General features: G+C 40.9%; 1 protein-coding gene across 1 annotated transcript in view; it reads left to right on the top strand.

Annotated features, from left to right (window-relative positions):
- Positions 1 to 27125, top strand: part of LOC137177115 (zinc finger protein GLI2-like) — a 102451-nt gene that overhangs the window by 40037 nt on the left and 35289 nt on the right. Inside the window, exon 3 of the mRNA XM_067583239.1 lies at positions 14123 to 14228. Coding sequence (XP_067439340.1) covers positions 14123 to 14228 — 106 coding nt within the window. The remainder of the gene's footprint in view (positions 1 to 14122; positions 14229 to 27125) is intronic.

Raw genomic sequence — 27125 nt, 5'->3', positions numbered from 1 at the left:
ATGGAGAGGCCTCAACAAACCCTCCTCCAGCAGATCAATACTGCACTCTGCTAAGGAGCTAAGTGTATTGTTGTCTGTGTGTTGTTGGACTACAGTTCTGACAGGCAGCCTGAGTCTCTATCTGCACACAGAGAGGACACAGGTTTCTGGACTCTGGAGCTGTGTAGCTCTCCTCAACATTTTAATTAATCAGCACATCATTACATTTCTGAATACAAACTCACCGCAAATTCTCAGCAGCGTTTAAGGTGGAAAAGCCTTTCAAATCCATTTCAAATCAAAGACGGTGCAGGATTTCTTTTACGTCTCAGTTCCAGTTTGCTCAGCGCTGCCGCCGCTGGCTGGAAGCTAAATTACAAAAACACTAGTGAATAATCTCTAATCTGTTTGGCAGAACCGAGCCGAACGCCGCAGTCAGTGAAAGAATTCTTGCTCCACTTGATTTTACATAGTTTGTATAAATTTTAATAGAAGAAACGGTTTCTCGGTCAGACTACTTCACTCCGGCCTGATGTCATTTCTTTTGCACCTTAAAAGACGCCAAGAAGTTTGCCAACCATATGGTGAGTTCATATTATTCCCGTGAAGAGTTTTATAGCTGCTGCATGACTGAAAAGTGACTTAAATACTCAGTATGTCAGCGCTGGATCAGAGCTAATCTAATGTCTCTATTTTTATCAGAAAGTAGGTTTATATGCACATTAGACTCAATTATGATGCAACCAACCAACTGTATGGTGATTATTAAATACTGATTGTATTATAATATTAAAATTATGACCTTAAAGCTACATTTATGCATTAAAAGTCGTGTCTGTCGTCAAGGTTTAGACGTCCTTTGAGCAGATAAACATCAGCAAGTATTTAGTGTTTGTGAGAATCTGTTTCAAATCACTTAAGAGAGAAAAGCACTTAATTAAAAATTCAAAAAACAATTCAATCAATCTTGTCTTTTTAAATGAACAGACATTAAACTGGGAGTTGTGGGAATCAATCAGGAGCTTCTTCGCTTCGTTTAAACCGTTCGTCAGCGACGCCTCGTCGGTCAATCGGACACGCATGTGGTGTTCTGGACCGCATCGACTCAATCAAGCTGCACTGCGTTAAAGACGAGAATAAAACTAAACAAAAAAGACCTAAAAAAGTCATTTTAAGTAGTCAACACATTCTTCAGAAGCAGCTTTTGTGTGTCTGTTGGTACACACCATGCCAAATCCTGCTGTCATGCAGCTATTTGTGTCTGAGTGAAGACAGCTGCTGCAACATGGAAAAATGAGAGAGAAGGAGTACTTTTATGAGGAACAAAGCAGCACTTGATTAAACATTTGTTTCGGGACAAATTTTTTTTTTTTTAGGGGTGCATGAGCTGAAAGTCAAGGAGAGGGGAATCTCCAGCTGTGAGAGATCTAAACTATCCCTCCTCTTCCTCTCACCGTCTCTCACTCCTCTGCAGCCCCCCCGTGCAGAGTCATCGTAGAGACGATAACAAGTCCTCCAAACTAAATAATGTTTGTTAAGATCTGAAACGATCCAGATAAGTATTTTCTGATCTGACGTCGTTATCAGCAGAGATTTTCTGTTTCAACTCCGTTTTCTGACACATAGATGATGAAGATTTGATTAGATTCAGGCACAAAAAACTACTCCGTTCTGGAGAAAATGTGGACAAAAATCTCAATTTTTTTGCTTCTGATTCATTATTTTTACTTTATTTTAGATAGTTTGGAACAACTCTGTTCACTATCAACTTTTTTGCAATTTGCCAAATATGTTAATTAACAACATTTTCTCATTTTGTTGAGAGAAAACATAATTCAGCCGGCGTTATATTTATAATAAAACATATTTGCTGATGACAGGGTTGTTTGGAAAAGTCATAGATATTACACAGACTCTTATTGTATTTACGCTGCCTTCAAAAACAGATTCTACCTTAAACAAAGAATCTTTATGATACAAAATAAGGCTGCAACTAACACTTATTATTATATTTTCTTTATCAATTAACCTACCGATTATTCTCTTGATTCATTGATTAATTGTTGAGTCTATAAAATGTTACAATGTCTCAAAAAAATGCCTTTAATAATAATAATAATACACCAAAATCCAAGCTGATGTCTTCAAATTCCTTGTTTTTTCTCACCAACAATCCAAATCCCAACGATACACTTATTACTGTCTTATATGACAGAGAAAAACAGTAAAACTTCTCATTTAAAGAGCTGAAACCTTGAAAAGTAACTGCAACGATTAATAGATTATAAAAATAGTTTTAGATTAATTGTCAACCAATCAGTTAATCGTCTTGTTGCAGCGATACAACAGTCGTTTAAATACAGGTTGACGACTACAACATTTCATTGATTATCACAGAAAGAGTTTCTTGTCTTTTGATGCCTGCACTGAACGCATCATACAGGTCGGGGTTGTTGTGTCTGGAAAGCTTTAAGGTGGACGGACGGACAGAACAGAGACAATAAGAAGAGTTTTCAGATCCTGGATGCAGACGGATCCATCTGAAGCAGAGCCGGCGTTGTCTTCTCGCAGGCTGTAATCACACCTACAGTCCCTCCATCGTCTGTTTGAACCATAGTGGCAAAGTGTTTTGTTTAGGATCCGCTTCGGTTCACTACCGCTCGATTACAAGCCAACCGGGGGCTCATAAACTAAACTCAAATGAACTCCTGAGGAGTTTAGCTTTGTTTATGGGACGGGTTTTCGTAACGTGTCATCGCGCCGGGGGCAGAGATTTCGGTGGTGAGAGGGACGTCAAAACAAATCCAGTCCAGCGCTTGTAATTTTAGCTCAAAGTGATGGGCGCTGTGTGTCGTAATTCCCCCTCTTTTTTTGTTTCTGGTGTTCAAGAACAAAAAGAAAAAAGCTGAATGTGATCAGATGTCTCCCTCCCATTAAACTATTATTTCTGGGGTTGTTTCCTGCAGTTTATTTCAGGTTCTTGGAATAAAAAGAAGATGAAAAAGTCTATTTTTTCTTTACTAAATAACTAAATATGGCACCACATCACTACGCTATACGTGCGTGTGGCACCATGGAAAGGCCCTCAGCGGTGGGAAAGTGTTAATCAGGATTAGGAAGTCAATTCCCTTTAGGTTCGCCTCTCAAGCCGTCTCCCACATGCTTCTCTTTAACAGAGAAAAGAGGAGGAGTATTGTTGAGGAAAGGTCATTTTGAAGTGTGTGTGAAGAGGGTTTTACTGGGAGGCAGCAGCAGCAGCAGCAGCAGCAGCAGCGTCAGAGGAACCACATGATCTTCCCTCCCTCTGCAGCACCGGTTTGTAGATTTGTAGATGGAGGTTTTGCTGAGCACACAACGCTCCGCTGCACTTCAGCAAAACACACCGAGGTTTCTGTTTCTGGGAATTTTGGGGGATGTAACGACCTCAGGAGGAGTTTACTGTCTACACTCGCACACAAATTATACTACTAAGATTTAACAGTTTTTAGGCCCCAAAAAATTAAATCAGGGGATTAAGATTTAAAACTGATATGCTTTCAAAATTTACTTTGAAATTCTGCAGATTTTGTACCAAATTAAGGTTTTTATCAACATTTGTGGAGATGAGGCTTTTAATTTGAAGGATTTTTTGAAGGACTGCACATCCTGAAGCCATATAGAGTAGACTTTACTGTAGTTTTATTTTAAAGCATGTGTTTGGTTAATTAACATTCCTCAGCCCCTCAGAAAACATCTCTTCACACTGCTACGGCTGCTCCGCCTCCGTAATTGTTTTTCAGCGAATAGAGCGCTCATTTCTCATCTGCTCAGATTCCCCCACCTGTGTTTAGAGATTCGAAACAAGAAAAATTCTTCAGATTTTGCAGCCGTGCCCCCCCCCCCCTCTCTCTGAACATGCTGAAGAGCTCCGGCCCCTCTTTAGAGGGCTGAGGAAGTCAGCCAGGGGGCCTGCGCTCCATCATGCACAACAGCAAAATGTCAAACAAACACAGCCAACAGTAAAATGAAGCTGGTTAGGACAGCGGAGCTGGGGGGGGGGGGGGGGGGGGGGGGCGAGAGGGGGGGGGCAGGGTCAAAAAATAGAGGCAGTCCTGCTTCAGCAGATTGTGTCAGGCGAGCGGCCGACCGTTTATCGACAGGGAGGCTGCCGAGTGCTGACGCGACAGGACGGACCTCCATCTATTTTGGTTCAGCTGGAGGTCCGGGGTCTCCTCGGTGACGATCAGGGGCGACATCTTCCGCTCCCACCTGCGACGTATTCATCACCACGACGATGGAGAAGAAGAAGAAGAAGAGGAGGTGCATCCTCTCCTTCCTCAAACATCTGTATCTGCAGAGGCCTCCGCCTCATTAAGACATCACAACAACAACCTCGCAGAGCTGATGTGTAAAAACCGACTCGCCTGTGCTCAGGTGTTATTCTTAGCTCCCCCCCCCTCCACCCCCCCCCCCTCTCTCTCCTCACCCTCCTTCCTCATTTTGGAGAAGAACTAGGTCTTTGTTTAATTTACAGACGGCCCATTGGAGTAATTTTCCATCCAGCTGCTGGATGAGTCCAGGGGTGAGGCGTAATCCCAGGCGCCCCCCTACCAAGGGTGCCAGCGGGGTAATATGGATGTTAGCTGGGGAGCACGCTGACAGCCCCAGAAGCGACTATTGAATTCATTGTATTTTAATTATCGCCGGCTACAAACCCTTTCTTTGGCTCGTCTCGACAGCGAGCCTTTATCACGGCTCCGTCGGAGGAGATAATAAACTTTTGCTTTAAGGTAATTACTTAATCTGGACAAACCTGTGTGTTAAGCAGTGCTATTAAGCGAGGGGGTGATAAATCAGGCGTGCATTGGAGGTGGGTGATTACTCGACGGTGCAATCAGTCTTTGAACCCTCGCAAGTCTTTTAAGTACCTAAATTACACGAACAGCATGCTAACAACACGCCGTCGGTCGCACGGAGGAGCAGCGGAGGCCCGTCGTCATCATCATCATCGCCGCCGCCTGCCTCTGCCTCGTCTCGTTAACGCCAGCCGCCGCCGTGCGCTCACCTTCAGCCCGGCGGTGATGCATGGAGGTTATTAGCGACGTGGCCTGAGCCCAGCTGTCCGAGGCTGATAAGTAACTCTCCCTCGTGGTGGTTTTTCCAACCGGGGGCGACCTCGCCACAGCCACACAGCGGTTCGACCTGGACCTGGACGGAGGTCTATACTGTATCACATATAAAGACTCTGTAGCCAAAAGTATGTGGACGCAGCTGTCCATAAACTAGTCCGTCTCTAACATTTTATTTTTGTCTGTTTCCTGTTTCAACATGACATTGTCCTCATGTCTCCAAAAGGTGTTAAAACAGGAGAAATAACTTTTAACTGGACTTATAGACGTATTAAACCATATTAAACCCTCAGACGTCGCTTTGTTTAAAGGAAAAACAAGCTAAAAACGTCTGAAACCAGTTTACTGGAGGGAATATGTTTGGAATTTGGGTGGAGGAAGCCTTTAAATACAAGACAGATTATTTTTATGGCTGCAACTTTTAGTCAAGTGGAACTACTGCTGTTCAGCTTGACCTTTGGATCTGACCTAGAATTAACTAATTACTACTAGAATTAAACACTCTGGGATTAAATAATGTTTATGCACATTGTTGTAGAGTGACAGAAGGTTCGACCAGTTAGTGCAAACCTATTAAATGTCATCAATTAATCATTTGATCCATTAAATAAAGACTCTGATGTCTTCAAACGTCTTGTTTTGTCTGACAAACAGATCAAAACTCAAATATATTTAGTTTATTGTGATATAAAACAGAAGAAACCAGAAAACTTTCACTATTCTCAGCTATAAATGTTGCTAGAACCGGTGAATTTTTGGCATTTTTGTCAGAATATATGACTAAAATAGTTTCTGACCATGTTTGATTGATGAGACACAGTATAGATTCAGACTGTATCCACTTCATAAACCCTCTTTATTTGCTCTGACTCTTTTTTTTTGCACTGACTAGTCACTATTTCCTGGGAAAAGTCCTCTGCTTGCAGTACAGGAAGTGATGTAATTTAGATTTCAGTCGGCTTTCGGTAAAAAACAGACGGAGAGGAACGTTTATCATTGTGAAGAGACGGGGATCAAACAGCGGCGTGAGTGCCGTACGAGGCCTCGCATGCAGCAGTTGTGTATTCGGGACTCGTGCCAAGTTTTTCTGCAGCAAATTTCCTGCCTGGATCTTCAAAATTCCCCCCGCTGTATTGTGAGTAAGACTGAAAAGATTTCACAGCAGAGGTCTGGCATCTTTTTTTAAGCGTGATTACTGGTGTCACTGAATACTTTCAATATCAGGAGAACACACAGTAATCTGAGGCCGGCTTCAGTCTGCTGCTACAGTCTCTGATAAGGACGCAGTGACCATCAGCTGGTTCTCACATTCAGGGTCAAAGTGTCTCCAAGAGAAGAAAAGCTGTTAAAAATAATGTAGAAGTCTTCAAAAGCTAAACTAAACAGATAACAGTTATTAGCATCTCTTGTTGAAGGAAAAATGCAAACACATTTTTCACCTCTGAGCCTAATCTGAGTATTTTATGAGTTTATGAGAACCTGCGATGCAAAGTCTGCAAGATTTTTACTGTATTTTTATTCATTTTTTGCTTCCTAACACAGCTGCACAAGAAATGTAACCTGCACAACAGGTTTCCTATAACATCTTGTAGGTTTTTTATACAGTCAGCTATGGAGAGAAGTGTCAGGAAGCTTTCTGAACTAAATACTGAAGTTAAGGTTCAGTTTCCAACCAATAAGCACACCTGACAGTTATTGTAAACCTGCAAAATATCAGTAAAATTGAGGAGAACTTGTACGCTTTTGTTTCCATGAGTCAGTGGTTTTATTTTTAGCTCTTTAGACACTGGATGTCATATTGAGTTTTGACATAAAGTTCTACAAACCAAGTCCAACTAAAACAATTTATTAGCCAAAAAGCTGTGAAGGCGTCAGTGTGATTCAAACTAAGTTCTTGTCAAATTGTCAAACAGCGTCTGAAACCTCCTTCCTCTCCCTCGAGTCTGAGTCCAACCACTTTATAAAACTTCCTGAAACCGACAACCGTCCCCGAGGAAAGGTCATTTATTTCTGTTTCCAAGGTCAAGAATGAGACTTTGGAACGGGACTTTAGAGGGAACGGTCTCACCCCACGGTCCGTTTAGTAGCTACTCGGCAGGAAGTCGTTTTAAAAGGTCAAGAATCTCAAAAGCTCTCTGATAAAATTGATGAATGAATTCCTGCAGAACTCTTCCAAGTTTTTTTAAAAAATAAAGGTGGTGAGATAAACTTTGGGATAACGTGGTGTAGCAACACAAGAGCAGAGTGTTTCTGCCGTGTGCGTACAGAAGGGAGGACTGACGATGAAGAAGTGTTGTTGGCTAGCCGCGGCGCTCCACCAGACGCTAAAACAAGCAAAGACTAATAGATGGCCGGAGCCTGAGCGGGGGCCACGGCAGCGCTGCCTGACGCTGCGTACGCCCAGGAGGAGGAGGAGGAGGGGGGGTGGAGGGAGGGGGGGAAGGGGGGGGCCCAGTGAATCAGGTAAATGTGCCTCTTGAACTCTCACGAGCGCTCGCCTTTTGTTCTTCCTGTGGCGGCAGAACAATGGAGCTGTCTCGGTGATGGAATAAGCCTGCCTGGTCAATCCCCCCCTGGCCAGGCCAGGACGCCGGGCCCCGGGCGGCCCCGGGCCCCGCAGAGGGAAACCTAAGCCTGGATGACTGGCTGGATACCTGACAGGCTGACGGTGACTGGCTGAATTACTTCCTCCAGGTCCGACGTGTCCAAACTGGAAGAGTCGTTCTAGCTGAGAAATATGAGTCCAGATGTTTATCAGCTTTTATCAGTTTTAACATCCCTTCATCCTGCGACACAGGAAGGTGTTCAGCTTCACACTTCTTCAACACATTTTACATTTGCATCTTTTTTTGTGAGGTTTTTTGGTCTCAACATCAGACCTGACTTTAGAGGAAATGTTGCGTTCACTGACATCCATCCCTCTTTTCTTCCTTCTCTTTTCCTTTTCTACCTTCCTTTCTTCTAAATCCATCCCTTCTTTAATTTGCACTTTTCATCTTTCCTTCCTTTTCCTCCTTTCTATCATTCTTTGTTTCATTCCTTCCTTTTTTATTTCCTTTGCCTTTTTACTCTCTTCCTTCAGGTTTTTGTCCTTTCCTCTTTCCTTTCTTCTCTTTCTTTTTCTCCTGTTCATCATTATTTGCTCCTTTCCTTCCCTTTTTTCTGTCGTTTGCCTATTGCAAATGCATATTTGTTCAAATCCTATTTCTGTATTGCTTTAATGTTTTATTTTATATACAGTTTCAGGGTGACTGGAACATCTATCCAAACACTACAGATGTACATTTACATTTGAATGTTTATTCATGTGTCTCTAAAAAAAGTAAAACAACAGGAGAAATTACAGTTTACTTTGAGTACTTTCACTTTGCATACTTGTACTTGTAGTATTCTTTCAGTGTAGTTCTGTGACTTTTACGTCACGTGGGATGTGAAGACGTCTTCGTCTCTACACGGCGACTCTGACCGTCATGTTTCGGTGACCCAGATTTAGCTGCTATTTGTCTCCCTCCTCCTCCTCCTCCTCCTCCTCCTCCTCCTCCTCCTCATGACCCCCTCTTATAATTCACCTCCAACTGTTATGAATGGTGCATTAACTCGAGCTGCTCTTTGAATGGGGCCCTTTAGCTCTCTCTCTCTCTCTCACACACACACACACACACACACACATATATATCTATATATACTGGCTCTACTCAGCCTACACAGTGTATGGAGTCAGACAGAGGGTAATTATACCAGACTGGGCCAAATTACAATGGAGAATGTCTGGGACAGAGAGGGCAGTCAGCCTGCTCACAGAGCAGAAAGGAAGTTATAGAAACAGAGATAATGATACAGAGATGAATAGAGATAGAAACATAGAAATAGATTGATCAGAGTAGTGATACAGATACATAAATAGAGACAGTGATACAAACAGAACTTGTGATAAAGATATAGAGAGAAGAACAAATAGAGATGCATAGTTAGATAGAAATAGAGACTGATAGAAACAATACAGATACAGATGGAGAAAAAACAGTATGTAGAGATAGATGTAGACAAAGATGATGAAGATATAGAGATTCAGATAGAGATAAACAGATATAGAGAGAGAAGAGAATAGAAATAGAGATGTACCGATAGAGATATTGATACATATAGAACTAGTGATAAAGATACAGAGATAGAGATGAATAGAGTCAGATATAGAAATAAATAACATAGAGATAGAGATAAACATACTGTAAATAGAGTTAGGTATAGAGATATAGATAAAGGTAGAGAAAGAAAGTGATAAATGGAGATACAGATGGAAATAAAGACATTGATGAAGATAAAGATAGATAATAAAGGATATAGAGATAGAAAGAGATATAAATGTGAATAGAATAAATAGAAATAGTGATACAAATGTAAACAGACAGACGTAGAGATGAAGATGAAGATGGAGGCAGATAGAAATAATAATAAAGATACATGTAGACGTAGTGTTACAGATAGACTGATGGAGATACACATGAGACAGAGATTAAAGGATATAGAGATAAAATGAACAGAAGTACAGAACAGAAATAGTGATGGAGAAAGAGACAAATACAGACAGAGATAGATATATAGAGATGGGTACAGAGATAGTGATGCACATAGAGATGAATAGAGACAGATACAGTACATAGAGAGATAGAGATAATAGAGATAAGAGAGATAATAGAGATAATAGATATTAATAGAGATAATAGAGATAACAGAGATTAACAGAGATAACAGAGATGTTTGAGATAACAGAGACGGACACAACTACAGACAGTCATACTAGCAGCTGTCATGTATCTCAGCGTCGCTCTGACTTCCTTGTTCCTCCTGACAGCTGCTTTGAACGTCAGGTGTTGAGTCTTTATTACAGTGTTTCAGATCAATTAAACACACACAGTCCCGAGGCCGTTTCCATGACAAACACCGAGGAAGAGGAGGAGGAGGCGGTTACGACTTTAACACGAGACACTCACGACCCGAACACACAGGAACTTTAATGAGCTTCTTGGACACTTCAGTAGATATAGAAGTATATACAACTTTAAAATTCCTTTTGGACAGTTCATGCAACAAAATATTCATCTAGAACATGTCTTCGGTTTAACTAACATAAGTTTTATAGATCTATCTATCTTTCACACCTGTAGTTTGATGAAAAAACGACCCATTGTTGTCTTTTAGTTCAGGTTTTTTTTCATATTCACATTAATTTATTACTAAGAAACTAAGACATAAACATGAAGTCAGACGGACTGACAAGCAACTCATTCATTGGACAGTTTCTGTGATGTCATCATTGCATCATCAGCACTTCATGAACCCAGAAGAAGATCAGCTTGTGTCACCTGGAAGCAGCTGATCAGTCCAGACTGTAAGAGGATGTACTGTGATATTATGGGGGATAGTTATTATTGACACCACTTCTCACTGGTTTCACTCACTTTATAATGAGAAACTGATAAAATCCGTTAAGTTTTGTTTCACATTCTTAGAGAAAAAGGCAAAATTCCTGAACTGACCCTGCGTATTACTTAAATGTAGATTGTTTCCTGAACAACGAGGGCTTAATCAGATTTTATTTTCAGACGATTTTGGCTTCCAACGATTATTAAAACATGCTCTCGTTTTGTCTTGTGTTATAAATCCAGACGTTCAGCGTCTCTGCTGGTTAACCTTCCTTCACCACCTGACTGACAGCAGAAATCTACTGCATCATAACAGCTTTCATGTCGTCTCCATGTGGAGAGATCGACAGTGTTTGTGTTTATTGATTCATTGATTTTATATCACATCGTAGCGAGCGAGGGGACAGACAGACGGGGAGCTGATCAATTGATATAGATACAGTTTAACTGTTAAGTTCAAAACACATGTAGAGCAGGGATATATGTGTGATTCAAACAACTGTCTAAACGCGACAGAAACACTCAGAGCGTAAAAAAACGCAGGAGTCAGTGTGGATTGATGCATTTAATGAAATGGAAGAGTTTCTGTTCTGTGTAATTGTGTTAAATAATTGTGATTATGATTTTTGATATAATCTAGCAGCCTCACTAACATTTAACAGCTAGAAGATGGTTTTAGTCCTGGTCTATCTTGTCTATATATATCTACTGCTTTGCTTTCACACCACAAACAAACCGGATCATAGTCCACAGCTTTCACACTACGCTTCATAAACTGAACCAAACAGGTCAGGTATAAAATAACCATAATAATAATAATAATAATAATAAATCTACCTTGTTGTATTTCTTACTGATTTAGAGCACTGAGTGACAAAGATTAAGATTTAAAAACTAAAGTGAAATGCTTCCTTTAAGTTCCTCCAGACTTCACATCAAGATGTTTCTGTGCTGTAACCGTCGCCGCATCGTTTTGGTATTCGCTGACAGGAAACCCTCCCTCCTCTTCAGAGCCTCACAATGATTCCTTCTTCCTAAAAACTAAACACATCTCAGACGGCGGTGCGACAACACAGAACATCGGCGCGGTCGCCTGAAGGAAGCCGGTCGCCTCGTCCCGTCGGGGCCTCTGCGGCACGGTGCAGACTGAGAGTGAAGTAAAGAGGGCTATTTCTGCGGGCGTTGGGGGACCGGGGCCTGTCCGTCAGGCTGTCAGGGTGCAGAGTGAGAGGAATGGACCTGGAATGCTGACTCACTCAGGTCTCGGGACCCCAGGGAGCCCCGGGAGGCCCCCATATCCCCTCCCGACGCTCGGCCCGAGAGCAGATAATGATCCGTGGCCCTGACCCCTCTCTCCGCTCCGAAATCCCAGGTCACCCCTGCGAGATTCCCGCTAGAGCGTGTGTGTGTGTGTGTGTGTGTGTGTGTGACACGAGAAGAATTTTAATGCAATCCAGAGATCAGCTGGCTCACCTCTCCCCTCCTTTTTCCGTCTTTCGCTTCTTCTCATCTTCTCCGATCCGGCAGCTCGGAGATGAGACACACCAGGTTGCAATTAACCGGATCTGAAAACTGTACAGAGGGCGAGCGAGGGAGGAGATGATGAGAGAAATGTAGAGAGAGAGAGAGAGAGAGTTAGGCAATGCCCTCATGGAGTTTTTCTAAAATAAAAAAAATAAAAAACCTGAGAAAAATGTTAACAAGAAACATAACTCCATAAAGTCAGTTAAAGACCCCAAAAGGCTCCGTTTATATGGTGGTAAAATAAAGACACGACATCTTCTGTGGTTTTCTGTGGCAACACTTAATTAGTTCTGATGTTTTGGGGGGAAAAACTTCCCAGGTCCGAGAAGAATCCGCAAAAAAAAGGAAAACAGGGTTTTAATGAGAAATAAAAAGGGCAATTAAAAGGATGCACGATGAAACACACAAAGCTCGTAAAGACAGGCGGCTTACGTAGACGCGTTAAATTGGAAGCAGAAACGAAAACGCGCACCTTTAATCGCAGAACCTGGGCTTCATCTCCACGGTTGTTTGACATATTTTTGCCTTCGAGCGCACAAAAAAAAAGATTATGTGTTGTGGACAAATAAAAAAAACCTGTTTTTGATTATATAACTGATTAAATGTGATACATGAGATACTCCAAACTGCTTACAACTGTCATGGAGTCGATCTGTAAACTCCATCCAGCAGGAAACTCACTCTAATTTGTTAGAGCAAGAAAAAGAAAAGACAGTTCGGACCTGAATGTTTTTATTTCTTTCAGATACTCTTAACATCTATTTAGACTCTAATAGGCTCCTCAGTCACATTATAACAGAAAATACATCATTTAATAAGCTTAAAATAATCCAACAGTCCTTAAAATCAGAGTTTCTGCTCCTGAAGTCAGGTTTGTTTTAAGGTTGTCAACAGTTATGAAGCTGAATTAATGTTTTTAAATCAACCGGTGCTGTAACGTAGAGCTGAAAACTGAATATATAAAACATCTGAAGACATTTGAGTCGATTTTCTGACTAAATAATGAAACAAAAAACAAAAAAATAGATTCATCTACACTGAAATTGCACAAATGAAGATCAGTCATCTGAAAAAAAACGGTTGCATAATGTTTTCTGGCGCTCTGAAGGAGGAAAATAACCCTGGTGATGTCATAGTGATGTCATCAGGGTTATATCAGCTTGGACGTGACTACAGATTTATGTGTTACAAGCAGGTGTGCGAGTTTGAAAGATGTTTTCCAGGTAGGAAGGGTTAAATGCAAAGACACTAAAGGCTAGAGTTGCATTATGGGAAATGTAGGATCCAGTGTTGTTGGAGTTTGACCCACATTAGGGACTAAAAGTCAGGATATTGTGGCCTCTGTTGCTTTGATTTTGACCGTCATTTTTTAAAAATCTGTCTCTCTCAACCATATGAGAGAACAATGCTAAAACACTGGAGCACTTGACTGCAGGTGTCCATGATTTTCGCAACCATAGAAACACAAAACAAGACCAGAAATTCATTTTTAGGGAATAATTAACTCCTGAAAACAACCATGAGGACAAAACAGACAAGAATCATATAATGGGATTCATGCCCGTCATGCGTGGATTCAGTTCAGGGGGTTTTCAGCTGTGTTTCGTGCTCTTCAGCAGCTCCGGAGGAGACTCAGGGCTGTTTGGACGGGAAGAGGGCGAAGCAGAAGAAAGCTTTTTCCCAGCGCTGTCAGTCCTGGTTTGAGTCGGGGCTGCAGCTTCCCTCCACACAGTCCATCATCCCGTCTAGTTCAAAGAGCGTCTAGCTGCAGGTCTTTGTCAAAAGCCCGGTTGGATATCTTTTATGTTCAAGATGTAGGATTTCTTAGGACGACTTTGATTATTTATTTATTCCACTTCTCTTGTGTGATAGTGCCAATATTTTACACAAAAGTGCTCAGCTTGCTCTGAAATTCATGTTGCTTTATTGTAGCCCTTTTGCCTTTGAAATTTCTTTTTTTTTTTTTTTTTTTTTTGAAAGGCAAGCTCTTTTTTTGAAGTCTCCTCTCCCTCCTCTCCTCTCCTCTCCCTCCCTCCCTTCCTCATCTAACTCTGTCTTCTTCTTTGCTTTTTTTCTGTTTCCTCGCAGCCCCCCACCACATCTTCCCCACCTTCCACACGCCGATACCGATTGACATGCGCCATCACGAGGGGCGATACCACTACGAGCCCCACGCGCTCCACGCCATGCACGGGTAAGTGGCCTTCTTTTTTTAAATTTTTTTTCTTTTACAGTAAATATTTTCACATCATAAGTTGGAAGAACGAGACGCAGGTTGAACCAACTTTAAGCGTCAGATCTTCTTGATGTTGTTACTACTGTAACAGCACAGAGAGCTGGAGAGTGCATGTGAGCTGGTGCTGATGAGAGCTGAGCATTTGCCAAGTTCAATATCAAAAGCAGATGACAACATGCTGACTTCCAAAGTGAATAATCAATGCTAGTTCAGACATTTTTTTTTCCCTCTGCAGCCCCTTGTTTCCGATACAGTTTGCTTATGTGGGTAATGTTGTGTTGGCTGGAAGCGTCGGGGGATGAAACACTCTGATGCTCGCTGTCTGAAGTTGGTTTGCTGGAAAAAAATCTCTGTGAGAAAAGTGATAAAAAATCTTCCTCAATAGTGGAGGAGGTGCCTCTGAGCAAGGCATCCAATCAGCTGGAGCTTCTAGCGAGAGATCTGTGAGCCGTGAATACTGTAAGAAGTCGAGCGTCGTTTAAAAAGAAAGAGTTGATGCTACGTCTCAAATCGCTTCACTTCTGTACTAACACTTAACATTTTGAGTGCATAAGTGCGTTCACACTGAGATGTATGAGAAATGCACTCAAAACAGTCAAAAAGTTGAGTGTGGAACTATGGACGCTTCTCGCCCTCAATGGTCGCCATCTTGGCTACGTAGCGGAAGGGGAGGGACCACTTTTCAAGCAGGAAATGGCGGCCGAGTACGTTGTAACTACGGTGAACATCACCACATTATACAAGTGTAAGTTATATATGTGTTTTTTAGCACTAAGCAGCACTATACTGTCATCAGATATAAGCCATCAGTTTGTTTTTTTGGGTTAGTTTAGCAGTCTGTAATGATTTGGTAGCGCGAACGATAAAGCCAATGCTAACCATAGCCTGTATAAAAACATGGACATAGTTACCGTGACGTCACCCGTTGGTTTCTGAAGAGCGGTTTTGAAGCTCAAAGTGAGCCACTCCGGCCGTCGCCATCTTGGCAGTGCGTGACGCTGCCTAACTCCCAGCCAATCAAAAACAGGCAAAGAGGCGGGCCGAACGGCTGAAACAAGCCACCTAGCGGCTGGCGGACCTGTCACTCAGAGCAGCCATGTCCTTCATTATGCATAACTTTACAGCTTAATAAAATTTAAACGGGTGAGTTATAAAAAAATTCCCCCCAGTACAGTTGTCATGAAAGAGGAAATTAGCTACAGAGACCAAAACCGTTGTTTGTACCAGGCTGTAAACATGTTTATTTCTGCTGTAAAGTTGGACATTTTAACATGGGGGTCTATGGGGATTGACTTGCTTTTGGAGCCTCAAGTGGCCGTTCAAGGAACTGCACTTCCGCATTGGCTTCATCTTACAGCCCTGGAGGTTGCCGCTTGATGCTAACACTAGCTAATGCTAATTTGCAATTGTCATTTCCTTTAAGTGCACAACGGCTGTGTTTGATTTGAGATGACACTATTCTGTAGAAATTCGCGCACTACGCCAGTAATATACAGTGCACTATATGAAGGTGTACTAACAGAAGTATGCGATTTGAGACACAGATTTAGACTTTTTTTTACTTTAAGATAAAAGTACCACGGTGTAAAATATAAATAGTTTAATGTTTTAAAAGCCTCTAATTCCCTCAAACAGCTGGTTAACTGTACAGTCGTTTTAAACCAAACAACCAGGAGAAAATAGTTCATTTGTTCGGGACTATTTTCAGCGGCGGATGAATCCACGTTTGGTGCTCTAGTGAGTATTTCTGGCAGCTGGACTGTGTTTGTGGGATTGAGTCAAAATAAACTAAACTTTGATTTTGTTTTTGGACGACAATTCAGACAATACTTGTTAGTACATCAGTTCATGTGATGTATTTTTCTCAGACGTGACAAAGTTCCTCCAGAGCCACAGAGGATTTATTATCAAACTGTTTTCACTGGCTGGGTAGAATTAAGTTTTTATTTGTGTTTTTTTCTTTTCCTTTTAAGTGGAAAATATTTCTTAAAGTTGCTTTTTTTGTTGTTTAGAAATGTTGGATAGTTTGGTTTTCTCTGGCTCCTAATTATTCAGATGAAACAATCTGAGAAGTTTTGAGGGAAATGAAAACACTTCTTTGGTCGACTGAAATGATGCAAACATGGCCGGATTAATATGTTTTGGTGTTCTGGGCAACAATTTGCTTTTAGCCCCCATTTACCCCCAACAATCACCATCCTGTGTGCGTTGTGTATGTAGTCTGTCGCCTCTAAGTTCCTTTTAAGTCCAGTACAGGACACACAGCAGGTTATACTGTAGTCTACATGTTATCATAGTTTATATCATAAGATTTTAAACAGTAAGACAGGACCACAAGATGAATAGTGTATTTAAATTGTGTAATTAAATTGCAATTAATCAAATTACCAGAAACCCAACTGAAGCTTTATTTGGCTCTGAGGCAGTTGCCAGCTTTGTGCTGGTTGATAATTTAGTCTTACATAATAAACAACCTGGGATGACAAGTTGCAAACAGACTGTATTTCATTGTACAGGCCAGAAAAGTTGCAGGAATCCTAAATGATAAATGTAGTGGAGTAAAAAGTACCACATTTCCTTCTGTAACATGGAGGAATAGAAGTATAAAGTAGCAGAAAATGGAAATAAAGTCGACTACAAGTAGCTGAGATGTGATTCTAACTACGGTACTAAAGGTAAAAAATAAATAAATCTCTGCCAGTTGGCTCGTATCAATCTGCAGCTCGCTCCATTAGCAGCGATCGGCAGTACCGGATCCATCACTGATGACATAATACATCCAGCCCCCCCTCCCCTCCCTGCCTCCCCCCTCCATCAGCATCCAGCACCTCTTTATATTCATTAATGGCTTGTTGTGGAGCTAATCTGTGTGGTGCAGGCCGTGTTGCCCCCGAGCTAGTGCGATAATTAAACTCCCAGAGTATAGAGGTCACAGTACAGGCTGCATGTGCTGCTGCTGCTGCTGCTGCTGCAGCGCTGGTGGTTGAGTCCGACTTCCAGGCTGCTGTGGGCTTCATTTATTTTCCTGAGGGAAATTCAGTTTGGAAGGGAAACTGAGTGTGTTGTACACAACACTGCGCAAAATTCAACTTTGCAGATTTGTTATTTCCATTAGGAAGCATCAGAGCACCGAAACTCTCTGTTTTCTTACTTTTATTGAAATATAATACCAGCATTTAAGCCAGAAGTCTTCAACATCTACATACATCAGTGTTGTTGATAGTTGAATGTGTTTTTGGTTGCAGTTTATTTCAGGACACAATAAAAAATAAGCTTGCAGAGACTTTATAATATATCTTGTTCCTTGCAAGGTTTTTTGTTAGCTTTTCTGGAGCTTTTGAGCGAATCACATGATGTTCATCTGAACAAAGAACATAGAAGCTCAGATAACAACACATACAGAGAGAGTGTGACTTCATTCTCTGCTCAGGACGCCATCACTCCACCATATATTTACATAGCAAATACTTATTTACTGCTATATTGATGTTCAAATCGTCATATATTGGACGTTCAAGCTTTTAAAAGTTTACACAACATGCAACAGACATGATATAAAGTTTAGCCTAGGTATTCCTATACTGTAGCATTAATGAATGCACCATTAACTATTAACCTGAACAGTTTATGATGTTGTATATGGTATCATTGTAATCCTTGGCCATTAAAACATGGGGGTAGACATCACTTTTTCTGTGTTATCATGTTTGGTTCAGGAGATATGATGCAATATACATAATTAGGTTATGGCGGAAAGTAAATTGGTCGCCATGGCCACCACGAGGCGTTTTTGCGATGGCTCCGTTTCTGAAAATGTTCAGGGCCCCAAACTGTACAAGTGTGCCAAGTTTCATGCTTTTATGAAAAAAGTGAACATAATTTTCACCCGGACTAATCAGCAGACTGAGTTGTTTTCAAGGTCAAGAAGTAACTTTGAACCTCAACTTTTAAGCCGACGTGGATGAGAAGCCCTTAAATTACTCTGAAAAAACAGGATCTAAAAAAATCCATAACTCAATGACAACTCCAATACCATCAACTGACTTCATGTGCTGATGAGAGAAGCTACTAAATGGACCGTGTGGTGAGACTGTTTTCTCAGATATCTTGTTTTATTTTGGTGAAAGCTGTTTGTTTGTTGTGAGGTTATGCAGGTGAGAATGTATTACAGTGATTTCACATCAGAAATATGAAGGTAAAACCGTAGAAAACATGGACATAAGTAACTTAACTTTATGATTATACTATTATTGCAACTTTATGAATTAATATCCCAACAACAGGAGTGTGAATTGTTCTTTCTTAACACATTTATAAATGGTTTATAAATGGTTTATAAATGGTTTATAAATGGTTTGCAGCAGCATCAGAACTGTGAGGCTTTTATATTATGCAGCGGAGTTTGTGACACACTTTGAAACAGAACAACGAGCTTCCTGTCGGGAGTTTAAAGTTACTTTATCACAAAAGAAAAACTGGCGCCGGGACAAAAAAAAAGTCAATAGAATTCTCCAAATAGTACTCTTACATTTAAATTCACAGATTTGATAGTGATGCATACTTCGCGCCTGGCGGAAGCAGGGCTATTCATCACGCCGGCTGGGAAAGTGGAGGGCGGGGGAGTGGAAAGGAGGAGGGGGGGGCGCCTGTCCGCGGACTCGGCCACCTTGATTAATGTGATTTGATCTTGACAGTGGACCCCTAATTCATCAAAACCTTGATCTAGCTGTCGCTCCCCCCTGCCTGTGCCAAATTCACCTAATTACATGAACATTGCGCAGCAAATTAAGTGCGGTGTCATTTGTCGCCTGGTGCGGCACTTTATTATACACTCGTGGCAGTGTGTCAGAGGTCCCCTCCTGGATTGTCTAACATGACATCTCCGCGCCGTCCCCTTTATCATTGTTTGCATATAGCGTAATGAGAGGGCTGGTTATTTTGTCAAGCCTGTCATAAAAAGCAGCAGAGGGGAAGCCGCTTTTTTTCCTTCCTTTTTCCAACGGATACCGCTTTTTCCTTCCCTCGCCGTCGCCAGCAAACGACAGTGAGGCGAGGAAGTTGCAGGACGAGGCACAAGGAAGAGCACGAGGGAGGGTGGGGGGGAGGGGGGGTGACGGCGTCTCTGCAGATGCAGCAGAGCTTGAAGCCACCAAACATGTTAGAGGCTGAGAGGAGATCTGTGGCAGACCTGCGTACTGAGACTCGTATATCTGGATCTGGTCTGAGAGAGTGATGAAAGGACACCTCCAGCTCTGTGTGTGACACAGCGGAGACAGACCGGGGGTCAGACACAGATAAGACAGATGGTCTGTGTTAGATTATTCGATCATAGGCTCCGTTTCCGGGTGTCATTTCAAGTGTCTCGATAAAATTCAGATGTGATTTAATACACTTTTGTTTCCACTTAGCCACACATATGAGTTTCTGTCAGCCACATCACAAATCTGTGACTACTATCCCCAACTACATGCAGATCAGGACGGCTGTTTGTTCAGTGACTGAACAAAGAAAACATGTAAACTTTAGAGGTTTAGTTACAGCAACAGTTGAACCAACAGCTTCAAAAAACTGACACAAGTACACAGATAAATCGCCCTATAGGTAATACACAAGACAAGATTTTTAGCATCTTTCTCACACACATTCACTCAGTGGTTGAACAAACTGCTCATATGTGCTAAAATCACTGGAGCTGCTGGTTCCCTCTGTGTCAGGTGACTGGGAGAACAACTAATTTCTTCCACAGACGTATTGGACGCAGTAAAGCTTACGTACATTTTTACTCTTTTTCATAATTAGGCCAGAAAGCGTCAGATTCTAATGGATTCACTGGCTTCTCGGATGCTTTTACTCTGTTTGTAGATTAGACAGACTGTGATTCACCAGCTGCACATGTTGTTCAGAGGTGGTTGTTAATGTTTTAAGGGAGTCACTGCTCCACCTGACAGATCCAACAACATCAGGGTCTCCTGAATGAAAGTGAAGGTGGACTCTGATTGGTTCCTTCACAGTCAGTATACACGTGTGCTCAAGGTTCCTGTTTGTTACACTGTAAACATTTGATTTGATTTGGTTTTGGTTTCACATTGTAGTTGTGCAGCGCACTAAAGAACTTTACATGACATATCAGCGTCTGGTCGTCACCAGCAACTATACTTGACGTTGATTGGTTTATAGATGGGCATGTGTCTGACGCTGGCGTGTTGTCAGTTCGGCAGGTAGCCTTCTATCGTCATTTGAATGAATGGAGAAAAATTAATGAACAGATTCATTGTGTTGCCATAATATTATACTATAATACTATACAGTGTCTTTATGTTCAGGTGGTATTGCTCTCCTGTCTTCTCTCATCCTCTACCAAATATGAGTTTTTATAACATTGTTGGTCCATATTTCAACTAAAAACTTGGTCTCCTCCTCTTCTCGTGTGCTACTGAGGCTCATTTTTCCTCTTTCTGGTTCTGACGATAACCTGCTGGAACTTCCTGTATATTGGTAAAACGAACCGAACCACAGCTCAGTTTGATCCAGACTGAGACCATCTCCCTCGGTCGGACTGAGGTTCGGATCAAACTGAAAAGTCTGAAAGTTCAGACCAGACGAGGCAGGAGTGAAAGCGCCTTAATTTAACTGGAAGCTGATCAAAAGATTAAAGGTTCACTGAAACAAGATAAAAACATGATTCCTCTTTGTTGTCTCAGTGAAGTCAGTTTGTCAGAGGATGAAAGTGTTTTTACATCTGTGACTGTAGAAGAATAAAACTCACACAAACCACAAACATATTCACAAACACAGTCTCAGCTGTCAGCATCTCTTGTCCTCAACACCAACATCTCTACAGGAACCGTCAACCAAACCTGCAGCTTCCTGCAGAGAAGCTCAGAGTTCAAAAGTCCTCCTGAAACACTCTGAGTGTTTATTTAGTGCAGAGTTTCTGTTCATCCTTAAAGGACCAGTTTGTAGAATTCAGCACAGACTTGAAAGAAATGGAATTTAATATTCATAAGTTTGTTTTAGTTCATGTTTAATCACCTGAAAATAAGAATCGTTGTGTTTTCGTTACCTTAGAATGAGCCCTTTTAATTAGGGTTAAGGGTTTCTACAGTAGCCCAGAAGGGACAAACCAAACACTGGCTCTAGAGAGGGCCAGGTTTGCTGTGTAGTAGTTTAATTAAACACTGATTACTTTGGGAATATGCATCATGTGAGCACAAAACTGAAATAATGTTGGTTTTACAACTAAGTTTTGACACTGGAAAAGTGCCTCAAGATCAGATAATAAAGCAACATTCATCTCAGTATCATGAGGTATATTCAACCTGCACAAACCAGTTCTCACCTCAGACTTTATCGATTTATGTTAGTAAGAGATGTGATCCATGAGAATTACATTAAAAAATAGACTGTAAGACTGTAACTGAGCAAAAAATAAAGAAAGGACAGAAATTTTTATTCATATGAACCGAGGCTCCAGTATGAAATTCACTGAGAAACCAGAACCAGGATTTAAAAACACTGAGGTTATTTATACAAATTTTTGTTTAACTACCAACCAAACTATGTAAACATTTTATCAAATACCAAATTTCACATTTGATTTCTGATTTATTTTAGTTTAATTTAATAAGTTTGTTGCTTAAGAACAGTCGACATTTTCAGGAGAATTTAGTTCGTCCATCACTTGAACTCGTTAATTATTGATGTTTCAGTTCCCAGACTTTAATCAAAAAGTCTTTATATCTTGATGAAGGTGAATAAAAGTGATGGACAGTGTGCAGGAGTTTTTGATCCTAAACATTTGTCACTAAGATGATGTTTTGGTGAGTAAGAACTTTGCTGATTTTGCGGCCAAGAAACTTTGTTTAAACAAACAAGAATCAGCTGTTTAAAAGTTATTTGTATGAAACGTTTTTCCCAGAAATATTAAAGAGGCACTCACTCAAAATTTCACAAAATCTAGGAGGAGGTTTTACACTATAAACAACTTTATTTGTGCTCCGTTTTGCTCTGTTAGCGTCAGAAAAACACAGCGAACCTCTGAGCTGGATTCAGCCTCCAACTGACAAACTGCACAGTAGATGAAGTCTGCATATGTGGATTAATCTTGAAACAAACAGCATTTTTAGTAATGAATCAAACTCTCAACTCCAGAAAGCAGATGTTATAAAGCGATTCTGCAGCTCCAGAATCAGCTCGTGAAACTCTCGGATACTTTTATTTTTCTGCTCTGGAGTGACAGATTCATCACCGCTTCAGGGGCTGCGTTTGTACGCGTACCTCTTCCAGAAAGAAAGTTTTTTTCAGATGACTAATGTTTTAAAAAGCAGCGTATGAAAAATTCAGAGTCGAGGTCTTCTCGGTCCAGCTTTTGAGGACAAAACAAAACTGGAGGATGAGATGATGAAATGGCTTTTTAAGGAGGCCGTGATTTGCGGCACCGTGATCTGTTTGTTTCTATCTAGGTCATTTCTTCCTCTGCATGCGGCTGTGAGGAAGAAGGCATTCAGAGGGGTTTAGGGTGGAGGAGGAGGAGGAGGAGGAGGAGGAGGAGGAGGAGGAGGAGGAGGGGGTGGAGGAGTTGTTGCCTGTTAAGTTTGAGGCATCCGCTTCACGCAGCAGACTCATAAACCTACAGTGGAAGTTTATTCAGCCGCACGCCGGACCGGACGGCGTGATTTATCTAAATCAAGAGAGAGAGCTCCCGGAGCCCGACACCAGAGACGAGACTCACACTGTCACGCTGTAATTCATCTCTGGTGTCGCCGAGAAGAAGAAAGCCACGGGACACACACACACACACACACACACACACACACACGATAAGAAACACACAAACACTCGTACAGCAGGTACAAACACACTGAAGAGGAATGTACACACACAAGTTAATGTTCAAACACAATCACACATATCTGAATAAAGCTCATAAATTGATCAACAGAAAATTAAACAACTATTTTAATAAGTGATTAACTGTTTTAAGTAATTTATCCAATCAGCAATTTATATTCCAGGCTCTTCAATGTGAAGATTTGCAGCTTTTCTCAGTTTTAAAATCACTGAAAATGTAAATTCATCATGTTTAACTTTTGTTCAGACAAAATAAGCAGTTAGAGGATGCTACTTTGGGCTCAGAGAAGTTGCAAAATTGGAAAAAAAAACATAAAATATTAATCAATAATTAAAAAAAATTGTTGCATATCTAAATAAAGCTGTATGACATCACAAATGCCCAAAATTTCAGTCAGCAGAAGTCAAAACTCACCGTTTTACAGCAGATTAAAAACATGTTTGCAGCTCATTTATAATGCGATGTGGTAACATGTTGTGGCTTTACTGTACTTGTTTTAATTTAATATCTTATCTTAATTTTGTGAATGTATCTCCTGAATCTACAGGCTTTAGAGGAGAAGTCACATAAACAAGATAAAGTAGTTTTGCAGGATCAATTCAGCACAATGTTAAACATAAGCAAGTTATTTTAGCGTGACGGCTCGCTTACTTCACATTATATGACTTATTAAGCGCTCTTGAATGCATTTAATTCACTTTTTACACTTTATAGTAGTGTCTCAATAAGTCACAACACCAACATGTTCATATAGAGGACATATTAATATGAATTTGCCACATTTGTGCCGAGTGGTGACCCTGTTACAGACACAGCTGAGCTTTTTGTACATGATGTTCCAAAACAGAACGAGACCTCAGCACGAAATGCACAAAATTGTGCTTTTCAGGCAGTTTTTGCATCTCGGATCTTTTGTCTTTTGCACTAATCATTTTAACAGATGAGGAGCAAACAAATCAATAAAAAACAGTCACAGAAATACATTTTTATGAAGCCAAAACAATAGACACTATCTTAAAATATTATCTTTTATCTTCTGTATCAAGATAGAAAAAACTTCATCAGCAACATTACAAGCAACCAACAGTCAGTATCTATATTATATTATATATATATATATTATATACTATATTTTCATCATATATTTCTGCAGCCCTGGATTCATTCTTTTGCTGAACATGTGTTTAAACACGGTAATAAAGCCATACACCTCATTAATGGCATTGATATGATGTTAGCACCTGCCGCAGTGCGTGCCATTAAAAACAAATGTAAACAGCAGTAAAAAAAAAAGAGCGGAGAATAAGGTAATGTCTGCCAGGAGGTGTGAGAGGCGTCATGACTGATTAACTTCCTTTAAAGCTCACCAGTAAAATTACATTTAATGTTAAAGTGTCGGGGACTTTTTTTTAGCTACATGTGGCCCCGCTGCTGCCGTCGTCCAGATGTGTTTCATTGAACGGTGGAGAGAGAAGACGTTTACATTTCAGGAACAAGGGAACAGTTAGAGGTTGACGAGTAAGGAGACGTCAGCTGAGTGTGACTGAAATATGAATTAAACAAACTTTACTTGGCCTCTTTAAATTATAATTATAGGTACTGTCAACCAAAGAGATTTAAAGGTGCAATATGTAAGAGTCAGAAATTCCTTCTCGTTAATGACACCGTTAGCAGTCAGCACTCTGTCAAGCAGCGGCGCTAACGTTAGCCAGCTACAACCATAATAGCATAATATATTTCACATGCTGTGCAGTAACGTTAGCTTACCTGACTCTGTGTTGTGTTGGGTCGTTTATTGACATTAGCAGACTCAATTTATAAGCTAACGTTAGCAAGTGTTGCACCTTTGTTGACGCAGAGGCGAGCCACTTGAGAGCATGCGAAAACGATCACATCCTTTGGATTTTCACGCAAAAAAAACAGCCCTTTACATAGAAATCAGTCCACAGGCTGATACAGGCAACTGAGAAAGTCGGAGAAGGTCTCGTTTCTGAAGTCACGTTACAATACGTTCACTCATTGGCAATAAAAAACAATTTATACATGTAAATTGCTTCACAATTCTTACATAGAGCACCTTTAACAGAGTTTTAATTAAGCAGAAACAAACTAATGGACACTAGACGCAGAAAGAGAAACACTCTGTGTTGAAGTGAACAGGAAAACTGACAGGACTCAAGCACACAAATTATGAGTTAGTTTTGTAAAGTGAAACCACCTTACTGATGTTTTACATGATAAATGACTAGATTAACAGCAGAAAGCCTGACTTTTCAAATGAAGTTCATAGTTATTTAAACCTTTAAAATGCTGTTTAGATTCAGGTTAAAGCTGAGTTCATTGATTTGTTTTTGGCCACCAGGGAGCAGATGAACTCTGTTGTTGTGTTTGAATAAGAAAACTGATGAGCTGAAACACATCGCGTGGGAAATGAGCCCCTTCGTTACGCGCCGGTATAAAATGTGCAAAACGTACTCGTGAGCTTCAAGCTTCTCCGCTCCAGGACGGCCGACAATAAAAACCCCTCCCCTCTCTCGTCTTAGCCCGCCGCCCGGCGCCGAACCAGGATACGCTCTGAAGGTCGAGCATTGTGTTCGCCCGGCGCCGCGCAGACGCCCAGAAAACTCACCCGCAGCCAGACATCTTCTGAATATCTGAATATTACATGACTCTTTCTCTCTCAGGATCAGCTCCGGTTCCTACGTGTTCCCCGTCTTTAAGGAGCAGCTTAAACAAAACATCTCAGGCTGCACGCACAGAGAGAAATATTTAAACACCTCGTATGAATCAGACTGTGATTGTTGGAGCTTGTTATCACAGTAAACAAACCCTCTTAGACCGGATTCAAAGACAGACAGCGCTCACCTGCAGGCTGTTACATGATGAGAGCATTAATAATTAAAACCAACTGAGGGGGCTGATTATGGTTTTTTTTTTGGGGGGGGGGGGAGAAAATCAGATCTTTATCTTCGGCACAGAGAGAAAGAAAAACATTGCCTCACTCGTGATGCAATCCATCAATCTGGCTGCGGGGTAATAAAGCCTTTGTTGGGTGTTGGATGATGGAGAGTGTGTATTTTTAATGAAGTAGCCAGGTAACAGAAATAATCTGGTAAACACAGAAGAAAGACAGACGCAAGAAATCTGGAGAACGATGAATCCAATAAAACTCACAATAACAGATAAAAAATCCATCAATCAATAGTTTTCATGTTGAAAGCTTATTGTATTAAACCAGTTTAACACGACCCCGAAGCCTCCACGAGACAGAAAAACATTCTGATCATCACTTCTGGAAAAACTTTCACACGGTTTTTCTGCTGACGGTGACGTTTGGTTTTCGGAGGCGACTCTTTGAAGCTGCGCTGGTGAAACGTGAGATCAGCACATTTCAGCGCAATTAATAACTGGTGATGAGATATGTTTTTTTTTATGTGTGTGTGTGTGTGTGTGTGTGACGAGGATAGCTTTGACCTTGCTTCATTTTTTTAAAATTTGTTTTTCATTAGTTGTCTGCTTTTATGATTTAAATTTTAGTGATTTGTGAAAGTCTGTTGATCGGACGATGATACAGCTGCTGCCTTCATCTTGATAAAGGTTGGTGGACTTTTAAAACGACGGCGACAGCGATGAAAATAAGTTTAGTACATAAATGCAAACAGCTCTGAATGCACTTTTTACCAGATTTATAAAGTTGTGTGTAAACTTGACCCAGTTTTATGCATCATTAATTCAAGACGTCGCTGTAAACAATGATCTCAATTAGTGTCTTCACTAAAGCAATAAGTTGATTAGCTGATTAGCTGATTAGTCCATTAACTGATAATTAATCAGCAACTGTTTTATTAACTGATTCATCATTTTAAGTAAGGAAGTGAGCAAAAATGCCAAAATTTGGCTGCTACCAGCTTCTAAAATGTGAATATTTGCTGGTTTTCTTTTCTTATAAATTAAACAAGTTAAACAAAACAAGTAATCTGATATGTCACGTCGGGCTTTGACGT

Source organism: Thunnus thynnus, chromosome 24, assembly GCF_963924715.1.
Source record: "Thunnus thynnus chromosome 24, fThuThy2.1, whole genome shotgun sequence".
Classification (NCBI taxonomy): domain Eukaryota; kingdom Metazoa; phylum Chordata; class Actinopteri; order Scombriformes; family Scombridae; genus Thunnus; species Thunnus thynnus.
This window is presented reverse-complemented; position numbering and strand designations above follow the sequence as displayed.